Below are 21,033 nucleotides of genomic sequence, written 5' to 3' on the forward strand. Positions count from 1 at the left end.
TCAGTATGTTTTTCAAAGTTCTACCTCTCTTGTATGTTATCTGAGGCTTGTTTGATATGTATGGATCCAGATCATGGTCTAACTTCAAAAGATGCCAGTGTCTGTAAATAGTCTTGAACACATTACTGCTCTGTGAATTAAATTACAAGTGCAACTTCTTTTCTCTCTTTATTCCTCTTCTTTTTAGTATTGGATTTTAGGAGTCCTGTACATTTAGTTCTGTCGATTCTAGTTTGGGCTCCGTCTAATGTAGTGCGATAGTAACCTCTAATGAGAAAACATCTTTTGAGAGTGTCTAACGCCTGTTGGAAAATACTGTCATTACTGCATTTCCTCCTTAGACGACTCATCTCGCCAAAGGGTTGTGCACGGATTTGAGAACCAGGATGGGCGCTACTGGCGTGCAACACTGAGTTGCATGCTGTAGTTTTACGATGGAGCTTACACTTCAAATTGTCATTCTCTACAAAGAGTGTGATGTCAAGAAAGTCTATATGGCTAGTGTTGATATTATGTGTAAAGCTCAAATTGTATTGATACACATTGACATATTCAATAAACTCATCTAGAGTCTTCCTGTTACCCCCCCCCCCCCAAATCATAAGGATGTCGTCAATAAATCTGCCCCAATAGACAATGAGGTTTTTCAAATTGGGTGGACAGACTCTCCAAATATGATGTTGCTCAAAAAACCCATGTATATATTGTCAAACAATGGGGAAGATTTAGCAACCATGGCTACCCCTTAGTGTTGTCTATACCATGTCCCGTTGTGCATGAATTATTTGTTGTTGAGTGTCATATGCGTGAGCTCAAGTAGCATTAGTGTGTTCGTACAGCATCGCGTCTTGTTTGGATAAAAAGTAAGTAAGAGCTTCCATCACTTTCTCAAAAGGAATGCTGGTGTATAGAGCACTCACATCTAAGGTCACAAAGATGAGTTCATAAGTCCAGAACAGATCTTCTAATTTATTGGGAAGATCTTTAGTGTCCTCAATAAAAGCCGGTAAGTTTAGCACAATAGGTTGTAAAAAGATGTCAATGAACTCCGAGATACGCTCAGTCGGCCCCACTATCCCTGAAATTATGGGTCTGCCTGGAGGAGCTGTAGCTGTTGGATTTTTATGTTTCTTGGGCAGAGTATATATATAAGCTGCTCTTGGGGTTGGATTGAACATATACTTGAAATCCATATCGGATAGGAGACCAGCACTCTGCCAGTATCTCAGTGTCTTCTCAATTAGAGTGTTAACTTCCTGCATTGGATTCTTTAGAATCTTAATGTACGAATCCCTGTCAGATAATTGACTGTCGATTTCTCCTGTGTAGTAGTCCTCATCCTTCAACACAATGTTGCCCCCTTTGTCTGCTTCTTTAATAGCTAGATTTGAATATTCATTCAATTGATACAGGGCTGTTCTTTCTGCCCTAGTTAAGTTATCTTAGACTCTCGGGGTGCACGTTGTAATTTGTCCTCTAGTTTGTGCAGGTCATTTGTTACTGCTTTATAAAAACAATCAATCATATTCTTAGGTTTCAGACACCCTTAGTTAATTTTAGAAATCCTGAGGTCTCAAATCTTTTATGGTGGGCTATGCTTACAAGTTTCAAAAACTGTGTTAAAGATGCTAGTCATTTGGGAAGGGGTGGGGGGAGCTGTGTGTGTGTGTGTGTGTTGTTTTATAAAAACAATCAATCATATTCTTAGGTGGTAACATGGGTGTAAAGCAGTGGCGGCTGGTGACATTTGAAAGTGGTGAGGCTTAAACAATTCTCGTATTGCAGCACGGCGAGCGAGCGTAGCGAGTGACCCCGAACCACATATATGTCATAGTAATGCAAAACATTCTAGATAACAGACCACAACATATCTGAACATAATTATATATCATAACATACAACATCCTGCAACACAGCAGGGTGCAAGTTACATAACATGTTGTAACTGTTATGTGCCAGCCCTTTACCTGCATAACAAACACACTTTAACATAATAAAATCAAACCATACAACATCCTAACCTGGTCTTAAGTCTCAATTTTCCCAAATATATGCGTAAGTAGTTCTCACATTCCTGTTAAATTCTTGGTAGTATGGTAACCAAATGGTTAAAAATCTTCGGCTAGAAGTACCATATGTCAGTGCACGCTCCACAGAAGGTAGTAGCTGAGAGGCTGCAAGTCCCTGGAGAGAAATAGACAGACACACACGTGCTCTCCCCAGACACCCCGTGCCCTAGGCTCCATATACAAGTTACCCCAGTCCCCTGCGAGGTACCTGACTCTGTCCCACTCTTTCCTGCTCAGCTGATCATCTCTCTCCAACACGTGCAGGACCTTGTTCACCTTTTCTTCGTTCAGGAAGCTCAGGTCCAGCCCACTCGTATCTTTTGTCATGTTGTCCTTGCACGATTTCAAAAGGCTGCACCAAGGGCTCAGTGTAATTACAGTGGTATGGTACAGGTATTACAGCATGTCAGCGTCAAATAATTGCACCCAATCTGATTTGTGGCTCAGGTAACATTTTCCCAAACAATTTCAGAACTCGTAATCTCAAAATCAAAAAAATCAAAATCTGCTCTACAGTTCAAAATATTAAGACTCCATCCACTACCAGCTAGGCCCTCTTACCAAGCCAAAATGTCACCAAGTATGCTGAATATAGCACATGACAAACAAGCGTGTCCAGCAGAGACTAAACACTATCATCTGTACATCTGTAGCCCTAGAGGCTGTTCAAGTTTCTAGATCTAGAGAGAGCACTGAGATGGAACAGCTACATCCTCTGATGAAACGCTCGGAATGACTGAATACGCCTGAAATATTGGAAAGGAACAAATGACAACGACAGACTGTCAACAGCACAATAAGGGCGTGCCCATTATAGGAGACTGGAGAGCCGAGGCATAAGTAATTAAATGGGAAGAGAGTTGGAGATAAAGGAGATAAAGTTGTTATTCAGATTTCGTAAACACCACAAAGGAAATTAAATCGCAAACTTGGTGCAAGACGTGGACCCAAATGGGATTTGCATTTTTGAGTGGAATCTTGCGAAATTGGGCAGACTCGCTGGGTCAAGCAGGAACCTGTGCAAGGGAGCCCATGAAAGTACTACCTTCTTTTTCCAATGATTCCCGCTTCCCTTTTGCCCTGGTAATCATTCATTTTAAACCAGTTTATTATGCTGCCCTATTATAGTGCAATTCCTATTCAATACCCGCTGCATTCAGATGTAATCTGGTAATTACAGACAGTTTACTAATTAAATCCCAGCCCCCTTCAAAGCAGCTTAAAGACACCGATACATAACCTGGAACGCCGAGGCAGCAGAAAAGCCTAATTAAATGTAAACAAGCTGCCCCTCCGCCAGAGAAGCTTACTGGTGTTTGAACTCTGAGGTACCAGTTGGCCCCGGCTCGATAATCCCTTCTCGGCCAGCCAGGTGAGTTGTGTGCCTCTATCTACTGATAAAAACAATAGGCCGTCGCACAGAGATGAGTGAATAAAACCCTCTATACTGCGGGGAGAAAGGCAACGGGATTCCTGCACGTTGGATTCGGATTTTACACAGGGCAACCAGCGGCATACGTTCCTAATGTTATCGCGGCAGAGAGACTGAATATGATCGTAGATAAAACGATCTAATAATGACGCACCACGTTATGAAACTGAACATGTTTCCATGTGGCATGTTCTTGGGGTATCTAAACAACTCGTAAGAGGGGGTCCGAGGGAAATGTTTACCGACAAAACAGGCTAATACCCCCTGTAAGACTACCTAAAAAACAACAGAGCCTGTAAGTCACGGGTGCTAAGGAGTGATAATCAACACTGGTATGATTGCACGGAAGTAAACCTAACTAAAGACCATCAACAGTAGCTGATTAAGTCCTATCAGCCCACCCAATGGCGGAGCCTCATCATGTAGGACTCCAATACCAAGGTAAGTGTGCAATCGCCCAGTTGTCAATTAGCGATGCATTACTCGACCGAGGTAAGGTCACCACCGTTGTTAGACTTGAGTGGGAGACACGGGTGCTAAGGAGTGATAATCAACACTGGTATGATTGCACGGAAGTAAACCTAACTAAAGACCATCAACAGTAGCTGATTAAGTCCTATCAGCCCACCCAATGGCGGAGCCTCATCATGTAGGACTCCAATACCAAGGTAAGTGTGCAATCGCCCAGTTGTCAATTAGCGATGCATTACTCGACCGAGGTAAGGTCACCACCGTTGTTAGACTTGAGTGGGAGACCACTCAAGTCTAACAACGGTGGTGACCTTACCTCGGTCGAGTAATGCATCGCTAATTGACAACTGGGCGATTGCACACTTACCTTGGTATTGGAGTCCTACATGATGAGGCTCCGCCATTGGGTGGGCTGATAGGACTTAATCAGCTACTGTTGATGGTCTTTAGTTAGGTTTACTTCCGTGCAATCATACCAGTGTTGATTATCACTCCTTAGCACCCGTGACTTACAGGCTCTGTAGCATGTTCTTGGGGCCCTTTGACAATAATGCTTTCCTGGACTACCTAACGGATCACTGACAGAATATCGAAATCACAAATATCGACCTACAAGAATATCGTGTCAACAATATCGAAGGCAAAAATATCGACATCCTATCTACAACATGGTAAGTACAAAAATATCGAAAATTTAATATCGATGTAAAAAATATCGATGTTAAAAATATCGATATTTTTTTAAATATATATAAATGTAAAATTAAGTATATAACACTAATAAATAAATTATACATATTTAAAAGTATCTAAAAATGTTTAAAATTAAATAATTAATACATATATATTACTAATACATTAATTAAATATATACACTAAATATATAATATATAAATACAGAACAATAAGTATTAATAGTTATTTTACTAATTTATAAATTAATAAAATATATTCTAATTTACTAATTAACATTTACAAACATAAAACAATAACATAAATAAAATGTAAGTAATAAAAAATAAAAAAAATTTTTTTTACAATTAATTATATAAAACATTGGATAACATAAGGGTAAAAATTACTATTCCTACTCCAGAGAGTGCAACAGTAGTCAAAACTGACCCTGATCCCTAAAAATACCCCTTTACCCAAAAACTGAAAACTGACCCTGAAGCCTAAAAATACCTTTACCCAAAAACTGAAAACTGACCCTGAACCCTAAAAATACCCCTTTACCCAAAAACTGAAAACTGACCCTGAACCCTAAAAATACGCCTTTACCCAAAAACTGAAAACTGACCCTGAAACCTAAAAATACCCCTTTACCCAAAAACTGAAAACTGACCCTGAAGCCTAAAAATACCCCTTTACCCAAAAACTGAAAACTGACCCTGAACCCTAAAAATACCCCTTTACCCAAAAACTGAAAACTGACCCTGAAGCCTAAAAATACCCCTTTACCCAAAAACTGAAAACTGACCCTGAAGCCTAAAAATACCCCTTTACCCAAAAACTGAAAACTGACCCTGAACCCTAAAAATACCCCTTTACCCAAAAACTGAAAACTGACCCTGAACCCTAAAAATACCCCTTTACCCAAAAACTGAAAACTGACCCTGAACCCTAAAAATACCCCTTTACCCAAAAACTGAAAACTGACCCTGAAGCCTAAAAATACCCCTTTACCCAAAAACTGAAAACTGAAAACTGACCCTGAACCCTAAAAATACCCCTTTACCCAAAAACTGAAAACTAACTCTGAACCCTAAATATACCCCTTTACCCAAAAACTGAAAACTGACCCTAACACTAAAAGTACTCCTTTACCCAAAATTAATTAATATTACAATTATATTACTTCCCACCCTATTCCCCTATAAACCCACAACCCGCTCCAATAGTAAAACATATAATTTACTTAAAAATATACATAAATTATCAATTAATTAATCAATTAAAATAATTAATTGACAATTAATATTTAATTATAAAATAATTAATCTTTTAAAAATAATTATTTAATTAAAAATAAATTACTTCCCACCCTATTCCCCTATAAACCCACAACCCGCTCCAGTAGTAAAACATATAATTTACTTAAAAATATACATAAATTATCAATTAATTAATCAATTAATCAATTAAAATAATTAATTGACAATTAATATTTAATTGTAAAATAATTAATCTTTTTAAAAAAATTATTTAATTAAAAATAAATTACTTCCCACCCTATTCCCCTATAAACCCACAACCCGCTCCAGTAGTAAAACATATAATTTACTTAAAAATATACATAAATTATCAATTAATTAATCAATTAATCAATTAAAATAATTCATTGGCAATTAATATTTAATTGAAAAATAAATTAATCATTAAAAAATAATTATTTAATTACAAATAAATTACTTCCCACCCTATTCCCCTAAAAACCCACAACCCGCTCTGGTAGTAAAACATATAATTTACTTTTATATTTCTTTAAGTTATAAAAACATATTAAACACATATTATAACAATTACTTTAAATACTTAACTAAAATTTCTAACACATATTAGTAAATCGAAATTACTTACATCGATATATATGCTATCGATATTAGTGATTTCGATATTACTTACATCGATATATATGCTATCGATATAATTAATTTCGATATTACTTACCTTAGGGTCGATATTCTGGCCATCGATATTCTGGCCATCGATATTCTGTCCTATCGATATTTGCAACTCGATATTAGTGTGGTCGAAATTACTGTAATCGATATTTTGACTGTTTACCCTACCTAACTAATCCCCATCAAAGGCAATTGCGGCCAGCATGAAGGGTGGGTGGGAGGAAATGGGGTTGTTGCGGGGGGATAGGGGGCAGGCGTTTAATTAAAGACAATAGACAAATATTAAATAAAACTTACCGTCCCGCTTCTGGATAGGTCCAGAGTCCGACTCCCGCCGTCCACCATCTTCAAGTTCCGACCTGCAGCCCACGTCATCTAAGAAAGGCAGCCTCCCTCCCTCCCCTCCGCCAATCAGAACGTTGTGAGGCACAGCGGAGCGCGCCCCACCCGGGCCATTTTGCAGCCTCCATAGAGAAGAAGAGAGCATGGGCGGTCCTGCTCGAGGGCAGGGGGGAGTGGCTTGCTCACTGTTGTTCATATTGACTGTTTGGGCACCCTCACCCCAACCAGGCACTTGTACTTCTGCTTTCTCGCCGTGCCAGAAGACAGAAACATAAAATGGTAGTTATTACCATTTACGTTTCTGCCTTCTCGCACGTCCAGAAAGCAGTGGGGCGATGCCCTACTGGTGTAAAGGTACATTTGGTTTTCAACCCACTGTCTGTCTGTAAATTGGTTCCTATATCGAGATCTTGTAATATTTCACGTGGTCTCGGCCTGGACACCTTGGATCACTCTGGGCATATGGGTTCCCTAGATAAGGAGAGCGGCCGAGAGGGGCTAGCCTCCCTGTAGGATATCAAGAGTTGTAAGATCTGTTTTGCCTCTCGTAGGGAATGCATTACTCCATGTCTACCCTCCCAGGTGAAGATCAAGGCAAAAGGGTGCCCACATTGATGTTTAATGTGAAGTTCACGCAACTTATCTGTAATTGGGTTAAAGTCCCTACATCGCCGCAGAGTTACTGGAGCGATGTCCTGGTAAAGTTAGATAGTGTACTCCTTGTAGGTTAATTCCATCTTACTTCTTGAGGCCTTCAAGATAGCTTCTTTCACAGCGAAAGTTTTTTATTTGGTGAGAATATCTGCCACAAGGTCTGGGCGTTCCGGGGGCATGGCAACCCATGAGTTCTGTCTAGGGCGGGCGGTAAGGCATCATTGTCACCTCTGATTTTGTGGAGCAGGTCTACTGTGAAGGTCATTGTGTCTGAACCCTCTGCTCCTCTAGGGACGCCTCTGATTCAGAGGTTATTCCGTCTGCTTCGGTTTTTCAAGTCGTCCTGTTTTATCTGAAGTTCAATGTGTTGATCTTCTAATGCAGCGATTCTCTTCCAGAGGTTCTCCTGATCTTCTGTCCGGTTGTCTACTGTGCGCTCCAAGTTATTGACTCGTTCCCCCATTTCTGTGATGTCTCTCTTCAGCTCTTTAAGGCAGGTCTTGAATTCAGTTTTGAGAGAGCTGATCTCTGATTTAATTTCCTGGAGGAAGGTGTTCATTTAGCTGGACGAAGCGGTTCGGCCACCACCTTTGGTAGAGACTCCATTGGGGCAGGAGCCGGAGGGCCGGACTTGAGCCACAGGGTATTAACTGGGTTATCTCTGGTTCGATTTGATGTAGATTCTTTACCAGCTTTGGAGCGTAACATATTCCTGGGATGGCACCTCTCTCAATGTGCAATTGGGTCACAGATGAGTCTCACTGCCCTCCAGACGGCCAATGACCGGTACAGTTCTTCAGCAAAGTTGGACACCTGGGAAGTTCTTGGACAAATGCTAAAGTGGCCTCAGTCTCCTCTGAGTAGGCTATGTTATTGTCTAATGCCCAGTGCTATATTTCAGTTCAGCTCCCATAGTGTGGAAACGGCCACACCCCCGGCCGAGCTGAGAAGGTGCTCAGGGACTGCAGTGGCTGTTAATAGTGATGCTGACGCATGTTTTGGCGTAAGCTGTCACACGACAGCACAGAGTAAACCAGGTGCAAGGCTCACAAGGATTTCTTCCCCTGGCGGTTAGGTAGGGCCACAGAGCGGTAGGAGTTATACCATTGAGGTTTACGGTGTCAATGCGATAGGCTAGACGAGTTTACCATGAGCCAGGTCTACAAATGGTTTCCTACAACATCTTAATGGCTACAGAGGGTCAAATCCCGATCTTTTGTGATGTAAAGGGAGCCAGACTACACCCCAGGGGTAGGGGGCGATGCCCGCTGTGCGATCACAGTTGGTGCCCCTTATGCCCCAATACACTATTAGCACCCATCCAGGGACTTCAAACTAGCTAGGGCTCCAGGCGAGCGAATCCATCAGTAGACCAGGGGCTTTAAGAGACAGTTCTGAGGCATGGGCGGAGAGTCAATCCTGCTGCACAACTCAACAGCCAATCAACCCTTACCTCTCTGGTGTGTTCAGATCTCTGCCAAGCCTTTCTGATCTCCAGGTGTCCCAGGTCCAGGTCATCCGGTTAAACTCCTCTCAGGGCGCAGTCCGGCATCCAGTGGTGAACCTCAGCCTCCGTCGAGAAGCCTTCTGCAGTCTCGGGGCAAAATAAATTCCGCTGATCCAGCCGTGGGGGGAAGGCCCACACCAGTGTACCCCACAAGGGATTGGTGGGGCAGCTCTAAGGGGCCAGAGTCCAGTGAGCACCCAGCCCAGGGGCTGTTACCGCACTGAAGCTGGCGGCGACAGCAAGGGCCCTCAGACCGGAGCAATGGGAGTTTCAGGCCTAACTTGTCGCCAGTCGATCCCAATCGGGTCAGTCACTGTGAGTGCGCAGTCGTGCGGCAGGCCCCAGCGTATCTCTCAGAGCCACGCAGACTGCTACGGGCCACACTATTTGTTCCCCTCTCTCATACGGCTCTGTGTGACTGGCCACTTCCCTCGGTCGGGACCACCGCAAGGCTGCAGGGGCACCGAGACTCCACAAGGCACGTCTCACTCCATGTGCTGCTATGCCACTCACCAAAGCTGGCTTTTTATGTAGTGTACCAAAAAGAGGTCCACTGTGTAGAAAGTACAGATGACTCTTATTGGCTTACAGGGCTTAAATGAATAATACTACATTCTCTCTTGTGTGGGTGTGCAGTTTAGGTTTATCAGAGGATAGTGTTAAGCATTTGTTGAACACACAGAGTCAATAACTAAGACAAACTCAAGAAGAAACTCAAAATCAATTTAGAAAGATAATGTATCTTTTTATATAATTTTAGACACCAAGATTATTGGAGTCAGGTAAGTACTTTAGAAGTTTTCAAATTTTACAGTAAAAACAGTAGAAAATGACAGATTTGAGGCATGAGCTTTGAATGCAGTAATGTTATCCTAAGGGAGAAACATTCTGTGCATAGACACACTTGCATACGACTTACAGGACTGTTCTCCTGGATTTAAGGTAAGTAGGGGCCAAGGTCCAAGAGGGCACCAAGAGTTGGGGTCCGGGTGCAGCGGTGGTAGCCTTGAATGCTACGCACTATGGGAAAAGTACCTGTAAGAAAGAGCCTGCAAGGAGGGACTGGGAGACCAGTCCTGCAGATCCCAAAGAGGGTCTCAGGACCACAGAGGCACTTTTGGTTTACTTGAACCCAGGCTGGAGAGCTCGGGTGCAGAGGTGTTTTGTCCCGGGGGTCAGTGAATTGGAGTCTCTCATGGTTCTCGGCGTTCCTACAGAAGAGAGAAAAGAAACTCAGCAGGGCCACTCTCGTTGTCTAGATGGCTGCTCTCGGCGTCCCTCGATCTGCAGGTAAGTTTTGGTAGTGGTGGTGTTCCGACTGAGTACAAACAAGCCTTGGTGCTTGAATCTGGCTCTGGTTCCTTGGGTATTGGTGCAGGGTGGCTCTCCGGGCATATCCAAACTTGACAAGGGGATGGATCTAACCCCCTGAAGCACAAAGATCTCTTGCTGGGGTACTGGATAGCTGCAGTGGCTCCTCCACTTCAAGGGATATGTTGCTGGGTCAAGGAAGTGCTGGGCAGACCTCCAAGTGTTTGGGGAGGCTGTTTAGGTTCTGGAAGAGTCGGTGTCAGGAAAGCAGCAGTCAGGCAGAGTTTTTTGTCAACGTTGATGCTGGTCAACAGTTCCACAACTTCGTTTCTTCTTTATCCTTCTTCTTCCTTCACGAAGACACACCTGAGTTCCTAGTGTCAGGGGACCACCTAAATACTAAATTTAGGGCATTAAGGGCAGTGAAAGGTAGTAGCCAATGGGCTACTTACCCCTGCGGTCCTTACATCCCCTATGTGACCACTTCATGTGGGGAGTGGGCATAACCCTGTCCCAGAGTTCCTAATTTCACCAAAACAAAGATTGTGGAACTCTTTTTTTATGAAGCACATCAGGTAGCCCACCTTAAGGGTGTGAATAGCCTGATGGTGAAACAAGCCTGCTTGCATAGCTAATTTCCCACTTGTTTTGGTGCCAAATGCGCCTCAGGTCTGAGGGAAGCCAGGGTCCCATATCAAAGGCTCCAGGGGCTTTGAAGCCCCTGGCCTTGATATGCTAAATCACAAGCCATCCTGCTGGAGGAGGTGTAAACACCTTCCTCCAGAGAAGGAATTGTTTCGGGTCACAGGGAGCATGGGCTGTTACTTGCAGGAGGTCAGAAACTTGTCTGTGGTAGCAGGCTGGTTGAGACCAGTCAGCCAACTAGTTACTGGTAGGTTTTTCAGGGGTGAGGGGGCACCTCTAAGTTGCCCTTTGTGTGTATGTCATAATAATTCTAGTACTGGCAACAGTAAAGATTTATTAAGACAAGCTGTTTGATACCAAACACCATAGGTTTCAGTAAAGTCATCATGTAGCTGGGGTACTTGTACTGACCAGCGCTAGTTGGCTTCTTTGTTCACTTGTACCATTTAGTAACTGAACTAGACAGCACTGAGGCATAGCTGCTCAATCAGCTATGCCTTCACATGTAATATAATACACCCTGCCTTAGGTCTACAAGGCCTGCTGTATGGGTGACTTACATATATTGCATACAGTGACTTTGGCATGACACACAGTGAGTGTACCATGTCATGTTTTCACTCATGGTTTGCACCATGACACACAGTCTGCAATGGCAGGCTGAATGCAATTTGTATGGGGGTCCCTTAGGGTGGCATAATAAATGCTGTTACCCTTAGGGACCGTCTTTAGTACCCATGCCCTAGGTACTTTCAGGGGTGCTAAAGTGTATGCCAATTGTGTTACAGTTAGACGACAGGGTCCTTGGTTAGCAGGGATCCAGTGCACACCAGTCAAAAAAAATAAGTACCATTGGCAAAAAGTGGGGTGACCATGACAAAAAGAGCCACTTTCCTACACGACCCCCTTCCACCTCAGATGAAAGGGGATGAGACTAACCTTTCCCAAGAGAATCTTCATTTTCTGAGTGGAAAAACGTGGTAAGGCCATCTGCATTGGCATGGTCATCTAAGGCCTACTCTAGGGGTGGGTTACATATATTACATGCAGTGACTTTAGCATAATACCCAGTGAGTGTGCCATGTTGTTCATGTCGTTCACAGTGAGTGAGCCATGGCACTCATGGTTTGCACCATGACACACAGTCTGCAATGGCAGGCTGCATGCAATTTTTATGGGGTCCCTTAGGGTGGCATAATACGTGCTGCAGCTCTTAGGGACCCACTTTAGTACTCATGCCCTAGGTACCTGGGGTACCACTTACCAGAGACTTACTGGAGTGATAAAGGGTGTCCCAATTGTGTTACAATTAGACCATTTTACCTTGTTTTTAGGGAAAAGCACTGGCACAGGGGTCTGGTTAGCAAGGGCCCAGTGCACATCAGTCGAAAAATATCAGTACCAGTAGCAAAATGTGGGGGTGACCATGACAACAAGGGGCACTTTCCTACAGGTGCAATCAGCTCAGGACCCTCTCTAATCTTCCGCAAACCTAAAAGTTCAATTTTTAGTGTAAGGGATATGGGTCTACTCAGCACTGCCACTAGCATGCGTTCAATCATGGACCAAAATGGTGTGAGAATGGCACATGACCAGGTTATACAAAGAAAAGTGCTTGCTTCTAGAGAACAGCGTGAACACAGCGGGCTGGCAAATTTTCCATAGCGTTCTGGGAGTAAAGTACATCCTGTGTAAGTAGATACATTGAATTCAGCGAAAGTGGGCTGATATAGTCCGCACACAAGGGCCTGTTTTGATTCACCGCCATTCGTCGTCAGACCCTTGATATACTGTTCAGATATCATAGTCCAATATACAGTAGCGGTCGGCAGTAGGTGTTTCTATAGGGCGGTGACGTGGGCAGGAGGAGGGGCAGGGTGGGGGGAAATAATGTATGGATTACGGAGTTTTACAGGTAAGTAAACATTTAAATACATAAAACGAATTTCGTTGCGCACACTGCATTGGTGATGCAGTGTGCGCAACGAAATTCGTTTTATGTATTTAAATGTTTACTTACCTGTAAAACTCCGTAATCCATACATTATTTCCCCCCACCCTGCCCCTCCTCCTGCCCACGTCACCGCCCTATAGAAACACCTACTGCCGACCGCTACTGCCAATATATAATCTGGAAACACCAATTTTGACAACTACACAGTGACCATAATAACTTAACATTTTCCAGGTGCCCTGCGTAACCTGCGACATGGTTGGAGATGACTGTTTTTGTTGCAAATTTTTTTTTAACAGTGTTGTAGAAGAGAAATGCTAATAAAATGTGTTTACTTAAGCCTTTGTGTTGTATTGCGAGACTGGTTTATGTTGGTTGGGTGTCTATTTTCTTGCTCTTTTAAGGTACAAACAAGTTTATATTTCTTTTTAATCATTCAGAGCTATATATCACTTTTGTGTAATTTAAACACAGTTAAGCTACAATATATACAAAAGAGCATTTCTAAGAATTGCTTTTCTGATATTTACCACAGTACGTAAAACATATATATGTCTCTTCAAATTAAAAATACATGTTAGTGGAACTATACTGTACAGATTATTTTCTTATTTTATTAGAGTAAACCTTTTAGTAAAACGTTAAACACATCAAACACTTACTAATTGATTTATATTTTTTTCAGTGAAATCTATTGAGTTAAGATTAACAAAAATAGATCACACTGCGATCCACCCACACCTGTTGGATATGAAAATTGGACAAGGGAAGTATGAACTTGGATTTTTCCCAAAGCTCCAGTCTGATGTACTATCTACTGGGCCAGCCACTAATAAGTGAGTACTCATGATAAACATTTGAACGTCTTATGTGGTAAACAAAGATTATTAATGAACGTTTAATTCTTAGTAATTATTTACCTTTTTATTTAACCCTACGTCTGACTCCTTAAAGGGGCCATCTGATAAATAATGCAACAATAGCTCTGAAAGCCCAAACAGGCGTCAACAAACAAAGCAACAATCTAGAATTGGTAGAAATGTAGGAGTAGGCAAAATGAATTGTGAGATTTCCTTTACACTGGATAGCCCATTTGAGGAACCTGAACCTGTGTGAACATGTGTAGACTCTAAAGGAGGTCTTAGAGGTACCAGTTGACCGAAGTATGTGACTTGAACATTTACCAGTTATTAAATTTCAGTGTGACCCTGAAGTTTTTGGTTAGGTTTTTTTCACTGATATGTTAGCAATTTCTCTAGTTTACGTTTTTCTTTCATTTTAGATGTTTGGTGAATGATTTATCTAAGGAACCTCTATTCCAACAACCCTCACTAAGCCTGCCTGTACTACTTCCAAAACCTAAAGCCAGTCAACTTTTAGTCATTCTGCAAATCAGTGAGTGCTCCTAGCAAGGCTGTTTTGAAAAAAGGATCCCATACCCTAAGATTCGGTTAACTTCATTTTCAAGCACCAACTCAAAGGCTTGTGATTTAAGTCAAAATCTTGCTGTCTGCCTGCTGCCTGTATTGTCAATGGCAGGGGGACCTTAGTCAAGATTAACCAGCTTGCCTATGTAGGACATTCTGGTATTAAATCTGTTAGGAATATGTCTGCATGTTAAGTTTTTGGTTTGCCAAACACAGTTGTTTACAGAAGACCAAAGCCCATAGCATCTTGAGGGCTGCTGCATGTGTGTGTGCGTGCGTTTGCAGGATAAAGCAGCACAGATGTTCTGAGCACATGTCCTCTTAATACAGAACTGAATATATAATCTACAATTTCTGCTCACATTAAGGTAGTGGTCTGGAAATATATCTAGCTGCAAAATGCAAGGTTATCTGCAAATAGGAATCGTAAAAGACCCAAAACTTGACAACTCTTCTTTTTTAACAAACTGCACTATGTCATTCTATTCTGAGTCTTTGATTCGTCTTTTGAAAAATTGTATGCATGGTTATAAGAGAAGCATTTTAGAAGTTTCAATATTTTCATCTCCATGACTGAATCAAAGTGAAAATTCAGTTGCACTTAACTAAGGGTATTTGCTACTGCCGAACAGTTTCTCAGAGAATAGCAATTCTTGGAATAACATTTTGTCCGTGATTATTCTAGTAAAACAAGTAAAGAGTTAAATGTCTTATATTTTATTTTTTTCTTTTACTGTAGATGGACAAAAAGAAATGCACCTGCACAGTGGAGGAAGAAAGACAGACAGAAACAGCACACAGAACATTTGCGCCTTGACAATGATCAGCGAGAGGTAACAAAAAAAAAGGAATTTAGTCCTGATATTATTGAAATTTCTATTAGCCAAAACCTAGACTTTGAGCACTTTGTTGATCCCAGTCGAATCTGACATTGGTGCAATCTGAGGTTTTTAAGGTTGTAAATGGCATTTTATGGTCATACTAAAATACTTAATGCGATGATGCCATATGTAAGCGAGACCCTTCTGCTATGATTGAGGAGGTGCTTTGCTTCACTTAAAATAGAGGTTAGAAATGCTTTGCTATTTTATTTACTTCTTAAACAGGCTGTACATTACTTTAGCATGTTGGTGCTTCTGAAACTGCCTCATTACCAGGATTAAGAAATAGGAAATATACCCAATTTGTCTGCTCATACTAGAACAACAATGAAGGCTAAGAGCTGATTAAGAGTTTGGCTGGTAAATGTTCTTTCTGCCATATTGGCAAACCTTTGCCAAGGCGATTCTCGACAATCTGCCATAAGTAGTGCTGCCTACTAGGATGGTTGAGAAGTATCCACCAAAGTGGCTCCATTTGCGAAAACAGGGGTCTATTTGATGTTGAAACATTTCAGTGAAAAATCGACTGATGTCCTCCAACTTTAGCAACAATTCTGCCAGTTTATCCCTGCACTTGGACTGTCCCACTGCCTACCCTTCCTACTATTTTACCTACGTTTTTCGGGTCATTAAAATTACCATCTCCTGAAAGCCTGCCACCATTTCCATGGATGTCTGTCATGGATTTTCATGAGACACAGTGGTGGCAAGTCAGTCCAGATAGGGTGGCTGTTCTGAAGCTATCATTGGCTTAGTGAAATCATTTAAATTGCTAATGGTAACCTGCACACCTTATATTTTTCCACATTTTTCAGAAAATTCTAGCAACTATTTTTTAATTCACTGATTCAATTTTCGTCAGTATTTAAAGACATAGGTGCCACCCCGGGAGTCCCTGGCTAGCCCCTGCCAGGTATGAAATATATCTGAAGATTTCAAACACAATGTGTTTAAATACCAGGGTGCACTGTTCAAAAAACGCCCTGTAAGGTGCTCTCAAACTTTATCATTAATATATACTGCTCCCTGCGTCCAACATTTCCCAGTGCGTTTCGGTGCATGCACCTTCGTCAGGGGAACACTGCAAAATCATAATCACATATGTAACCAATGTGTAAATTAGAACATTTTCAACATTTGCATTAAAGAGTTATTTGTCTATATACATTATATCGCATTATTTCTTATGAGTAGATTCCACCAGCTCAAACGAGTTCTCCATGCTTTGTGATCAACAACCTGATCAAAATGTGCGCACAACCAGAGTGCTATAAACCTCTTAACTGCCCATTTAACATAAGTGAAGTTTCTTCAATGAAATAAAGTGAATCAAATGAATCAGAGGAAAACTGCTACAGTTATCTCACGTATGTAACACTGTGACACATGCCCACATCACTCGTGAGAATGGGATTAGTTCTTATCTTACCTACTGCCATGAACAAAACTGTCAGCTGAGTTGTTTACCAGAGTGATGAAAGTTCTTAAAAATTTGTTTTTATAAATAAAGTAATCAATATACGTCCCACCCGTGTGTTTGTACTTGTGTGAAGTGCTGATATCAAAAAGGACTCACGTATTGTTTCAACACTACTGTCCAAAACTCTATGCTGCCTGTTCCTGAATAGTTTAACAAGGTCACGCGTAATCCGTATGTACTACAAAAGAGTATTAGTCGCGTTACTCTAAAGTTCGTATAGCCGAAAACGAGTAAGTTACTCAATTGCCCCAGTGCTATTAAACGCTGCCTACCTTGTTCTAGTTCGTAGCGCCCGTGCTCTGCGATGTCTTTCTGGCAAACGCCGGTTTCCAGATTCGCGCGTGCAGCTTGGTTTTTACTTCCGCGTTTTTAGTCGTGGGACTAGAAAGCAGACTACGTTTCATATTTTGGAATGGTCAAAACTTTATTAAACAACGTGAATTCAAAACCACAAAAGGTTGTCTAATATGGTTATCTAATGTCATCTGCTATGATGTATGTTTGGAAAGCTTAACTATGTAGTGATAGTAGGCTAAAAAACGCTACCAAAGCGTGCAATCTTAAATGACAGTGATATTAAAACACAGTATTGCAAAGCTGCTCCTACTCCCCATGTATGCCACGATGCCTATGTGACGTGAATTACACTTTATGACACGAAAAACAAACACTAAAAAATTATGTGTGTGTGGGAGAACACTTTACACGTAAAAGGGATGACAATTGTCTAACTAGAGGCATATCAGTCAGGTTGTGTGTACGTATAACAAACAATATTATGACCGGTTATATAGATGTCCAAAATCAATTATAGAAAGCAGATAAATTCAATCTTAGGCATGAGTGTATTGCTGTCTGTGTGGAATTTCTTTTATATAGTTTATTTCTGTATATCCTAAGTTTGTCATCACAGTGCTCATATTCTGTAGTTTGATCTATTCGTCCAATGTTCATGTCCTGAATTTGGCATACAAATCCATATCAATGTTGATAGTCCATAACTCACACCTTCCCCTCTTACCTAAACCTTGGTGTATGTCTGCTTGCTTAGTGGCCATTATCTGCACCGCCACCTAAATCTTACACCGGTACCCACTCCTCTTCCTGTGCATGAGTGTAAACACAACCTCAGACTGACCACCTTGTGTTCTATGAGTAGGGCTTCCCATCACATCACCTAATCCTTTTTTTTAACTATGTTGCCTGCCTGGTAAGCAAAGTTGACTCCAAAACATTTACTTTGTTCACAAGGCTCTGTACTAGTGCAGCTACTAAGCATCGCTATAAGAATATGTGCTTCCTTAAGACCCGATCAACAAATTAAGTTAGACTTCTCAAGACCACTCATTGTTTATCCCATCAGGTCATTTGGGCTATTAGGGAAAGTCCTTAATCCATTAAAGCTCTACCCTTTGGAACGCTTTGCCTTTTTGCCAGGGAACTGATAGCAAAAAAAATTGTAAACTCTTAAAGAATGAATTCTTTTATCATGCCCTTGGCATAGAAATAGTTTTAATCTCCTTATGCTTGCTGCCTCTATATCCTTCCTTGTTTTCCCATGTGATTTGTCTTTACTTTCTGTTCAAATCCAATAGATAAACAAAACTAAATTAGAAAAGGTACTCAGAGGGACTTTGGTACCTTGATCTAACAATTGGAATTGCACATGCTGCCCTGCTTGCCGCCTAGCTTCAGCCTCAGTACCTACCAGCTGACCTTCCAATTCATTCAGTTGGATCAAATGTACAGTGTATTCCACAAGGTTACTGAAACATGCACAGCTTTCCCTGAAAATTTGAATGTTTAAATCTTTCCTTGATACAGAGGGAGTATTGTCTGTTTTTGTTCTCATTGACTCGAGTTGCTACATAACATATCTATACATACAGTTCTTGTACAGAACACATTCCTTGAAATGTCGTCCAAAGAGACTACTTTTGAGGTCTGGATTCATGTCATAAGAACAAGTGGCACATTTGTGGTTCATTTTTAGTTTGTTTCTGAAACAAAAGATTTCATGTTGGCTGAAAGCTACTCAACGGACTATGCAGCACATAAACAGCAGGTAATAACTTTAGTGACTGGACCTAGTTACATATGAAAAGAATGCTTTCTGCAACAACAGGACATTTTCTAAATTGGCAGCTCTACTAGTGGTCCCATCAAGATGCAATGAAGGCCTAACTCCAGGATTAGTGGCTCATATAGAGCTGGCCTGTAGTGTGGCATCATCAACAATGTGAACTATCGCTGATAGTGTGCCTATTTCCCAGTCCCAAGATGCACTTAAGTGTGACCCATACGTTGAACAATTCATAATAATGAGTTTAGAAATAATATGCTAACGGATTAGCTGCTGTTGGTTGTTTTTGTAATGATGATGGCGTTACATATTATGCTTCTCCATTAACGATGCGATTGTAGGAATCTGGCTCATTATATAATATACAAAAAAGAAGTATATTGTGTAGTGAGTCCAGGTATCGCTTGTGAGTGTACAGGGCTCAGTTTAACAATCTCAAGGTGCTCTTTTTGTGGTTGCGGGGTCGAGTAGCCTTAGGCATATCAACTAGGAGTGTTAGAGATTTGTTGCTTATACATAGTCAATAAATGATACTTAGACACTCAATAAGGAGATCCACACCAATATAGAAAAATAACACATATTTGTATATCATTTTTAACACCAAGAACTTTGTTATTGGGTAAGTACTTTTAAAAATAGAAGTTTTGAAGAAAACACTTGTATTGTCTTTAATGGGGTCATGGTATCCTACGAGGAAAAATACATACTGCATACAGGACCAATCTTCTGGAGTTAATGTATGTTATGAGGTAAGGTCCAAGGCTGCACCAACATGTCACCTTGGTAGGCTCTGGGGCGTCAGGGTGCAGAGATGCTTTTCGGCGTCGAGTGGCCGGTTGGTTTTAATTGGGAATGGTCCTAGGAGAAAGAGGCTGAAAGCTTGGACTGGGGGCCAGTCCAGTGGAGCCACAGGGGGGCTCATTCCTTGAGATGCTTGGGCACATAAGGTCACTGCCGAACTACTTCTTCTCGGGCTGTGGGGCTTGGGTATTGGTGCTTTTAGGTGTCGGGTCTGTGCTGCATGAGACCCTTGCATTGAGGGGGCATGCGCAAAGAGGCTGCAGGCGGCGACTGGAAATCCAGTCTGGGCAAACCCAAGGTGGGATTCGACTCTGGAGGGTCTCTTCGACTCTGGGGTGCACGGGTGCAGTGGTGCTTTCCAGGGTCAGGTGTTTTCTGCCCAGAGTCTTCTTGGTTCTTCTTGGGTGCCTGCAGGGTGCAGGGAAGTAGTTTTGCTACTCCACATGAGATGCTGGTTGCTCCTTCAAGTGCTGGCTGTCCTCCTATGCTTTTGGAGGCAGCTGCAATTATCGGGGACAACAGACAGGCTGGCAAGGTTGGTGCCAAGTCAGTTGCTGCTCCTCAGTTTTTGTTCTTCGTGGCTGTTCAGTGTCCTTCACTTGAGGTCTTCAGAATCTGCTTTCCTGGTACCAGGGGCTCCATCAATTACTAGATTTAGGGGCCCTAAGGGGAGTGAAGGGTGGTAGGCAATGGGCTACATACCCTTGGGGTCTCTACACCCCCTATAAAACCCCTTCCTCTGGGAAGTGGGCATAACCCTGTCCCAGGGTTTCTAATTCTGCCATCACCAAGATGGCTGAATTTTCTTAAAGGGGAGCACATCAGGCAGCTAACCTTAGGGGTTTGACTGGCCTGGTAGTACACTACGTCTTCCTGCATTTCTAATTTTCCGCATGTCCTGGTGCCAGTATGGGCCCCGGGCAGGGGGCTGGCATTTAACCTGGCTGCGGAAGCCGTGGTCGCATATCAAAGGTGGCAGAGGCCTTTGAAGCCTCCTATGCTGATTACTTAGCCATCCTGGCTAAGTGACAACACCTCAGGCCAGAGCATGCATTGTTTCTGCACTTAGAGAGCATAGGCTGTCACTTGCCGGGGGTCGTAAACCTGTCTGTGGTTACAGGCTGGTCGACACCAGTCAGCCAGCACTCTAGAGGCTGGTAGATTTTTAGGGGCACCTCTAAGGTTCCCTCTGGGTGCATGTATTAATAAATCTACCACTGGAAACAGTGTGGGTTTATTAATACAAGGAGTATACATAGATTTCAATACAGCCATCATGTAGCTGGGTAACTTGTTTTTACCAGTGTACAGCACATGTACTTAAAATGGCTTCCATGTTCACTTGTGAT

The 21,033-nt window shown here is 42.0% G+C and overlaps 1 protein-coding gene across 4 annotated transcripts in view; it reads left to right on the forward strand.

Moving 5' to 3' along the window:
- Positions 1–21,033, forward strand: part of DENND5A (DENN domain containing 5A) — a 341,747-nt gene that overhangs the window by 130,706 nt on the left and 190,008 nt on the right. For all 4 annotated transcript variants that reach the window (XM_086955975.1, XM_086955974.1, XM_086955976.1 and 1 more), the window contains 2 exons: positions 13,695–13,845; positions 15,176–15,269. In XM_086955975.1, the coding sequence (XP_086812101.1) occupies positions 13,695–13,845; positions 15,176–15,269 (245 nt within the window). The remainder of the gene's footprint in view (positions 1–13,694; positions 13,846–15,175; positions 15,270–21,033) is intronic.

Source organism: Lissotriton vulgaris, chromosome 2_1, assembly GCF_964263255.1.
Source record: "Lissotriton vulgaris chromosome 2_1, aLisVul1.2, whole genome shotgun sequence".
In the NCBI taxonomy this organism is placed as follows: Eukaryota; Metazoa; Chordata; class Amphibia; order Caudata; family Salamandridae; genus Lissotriton; species Lissotriton vulgaris.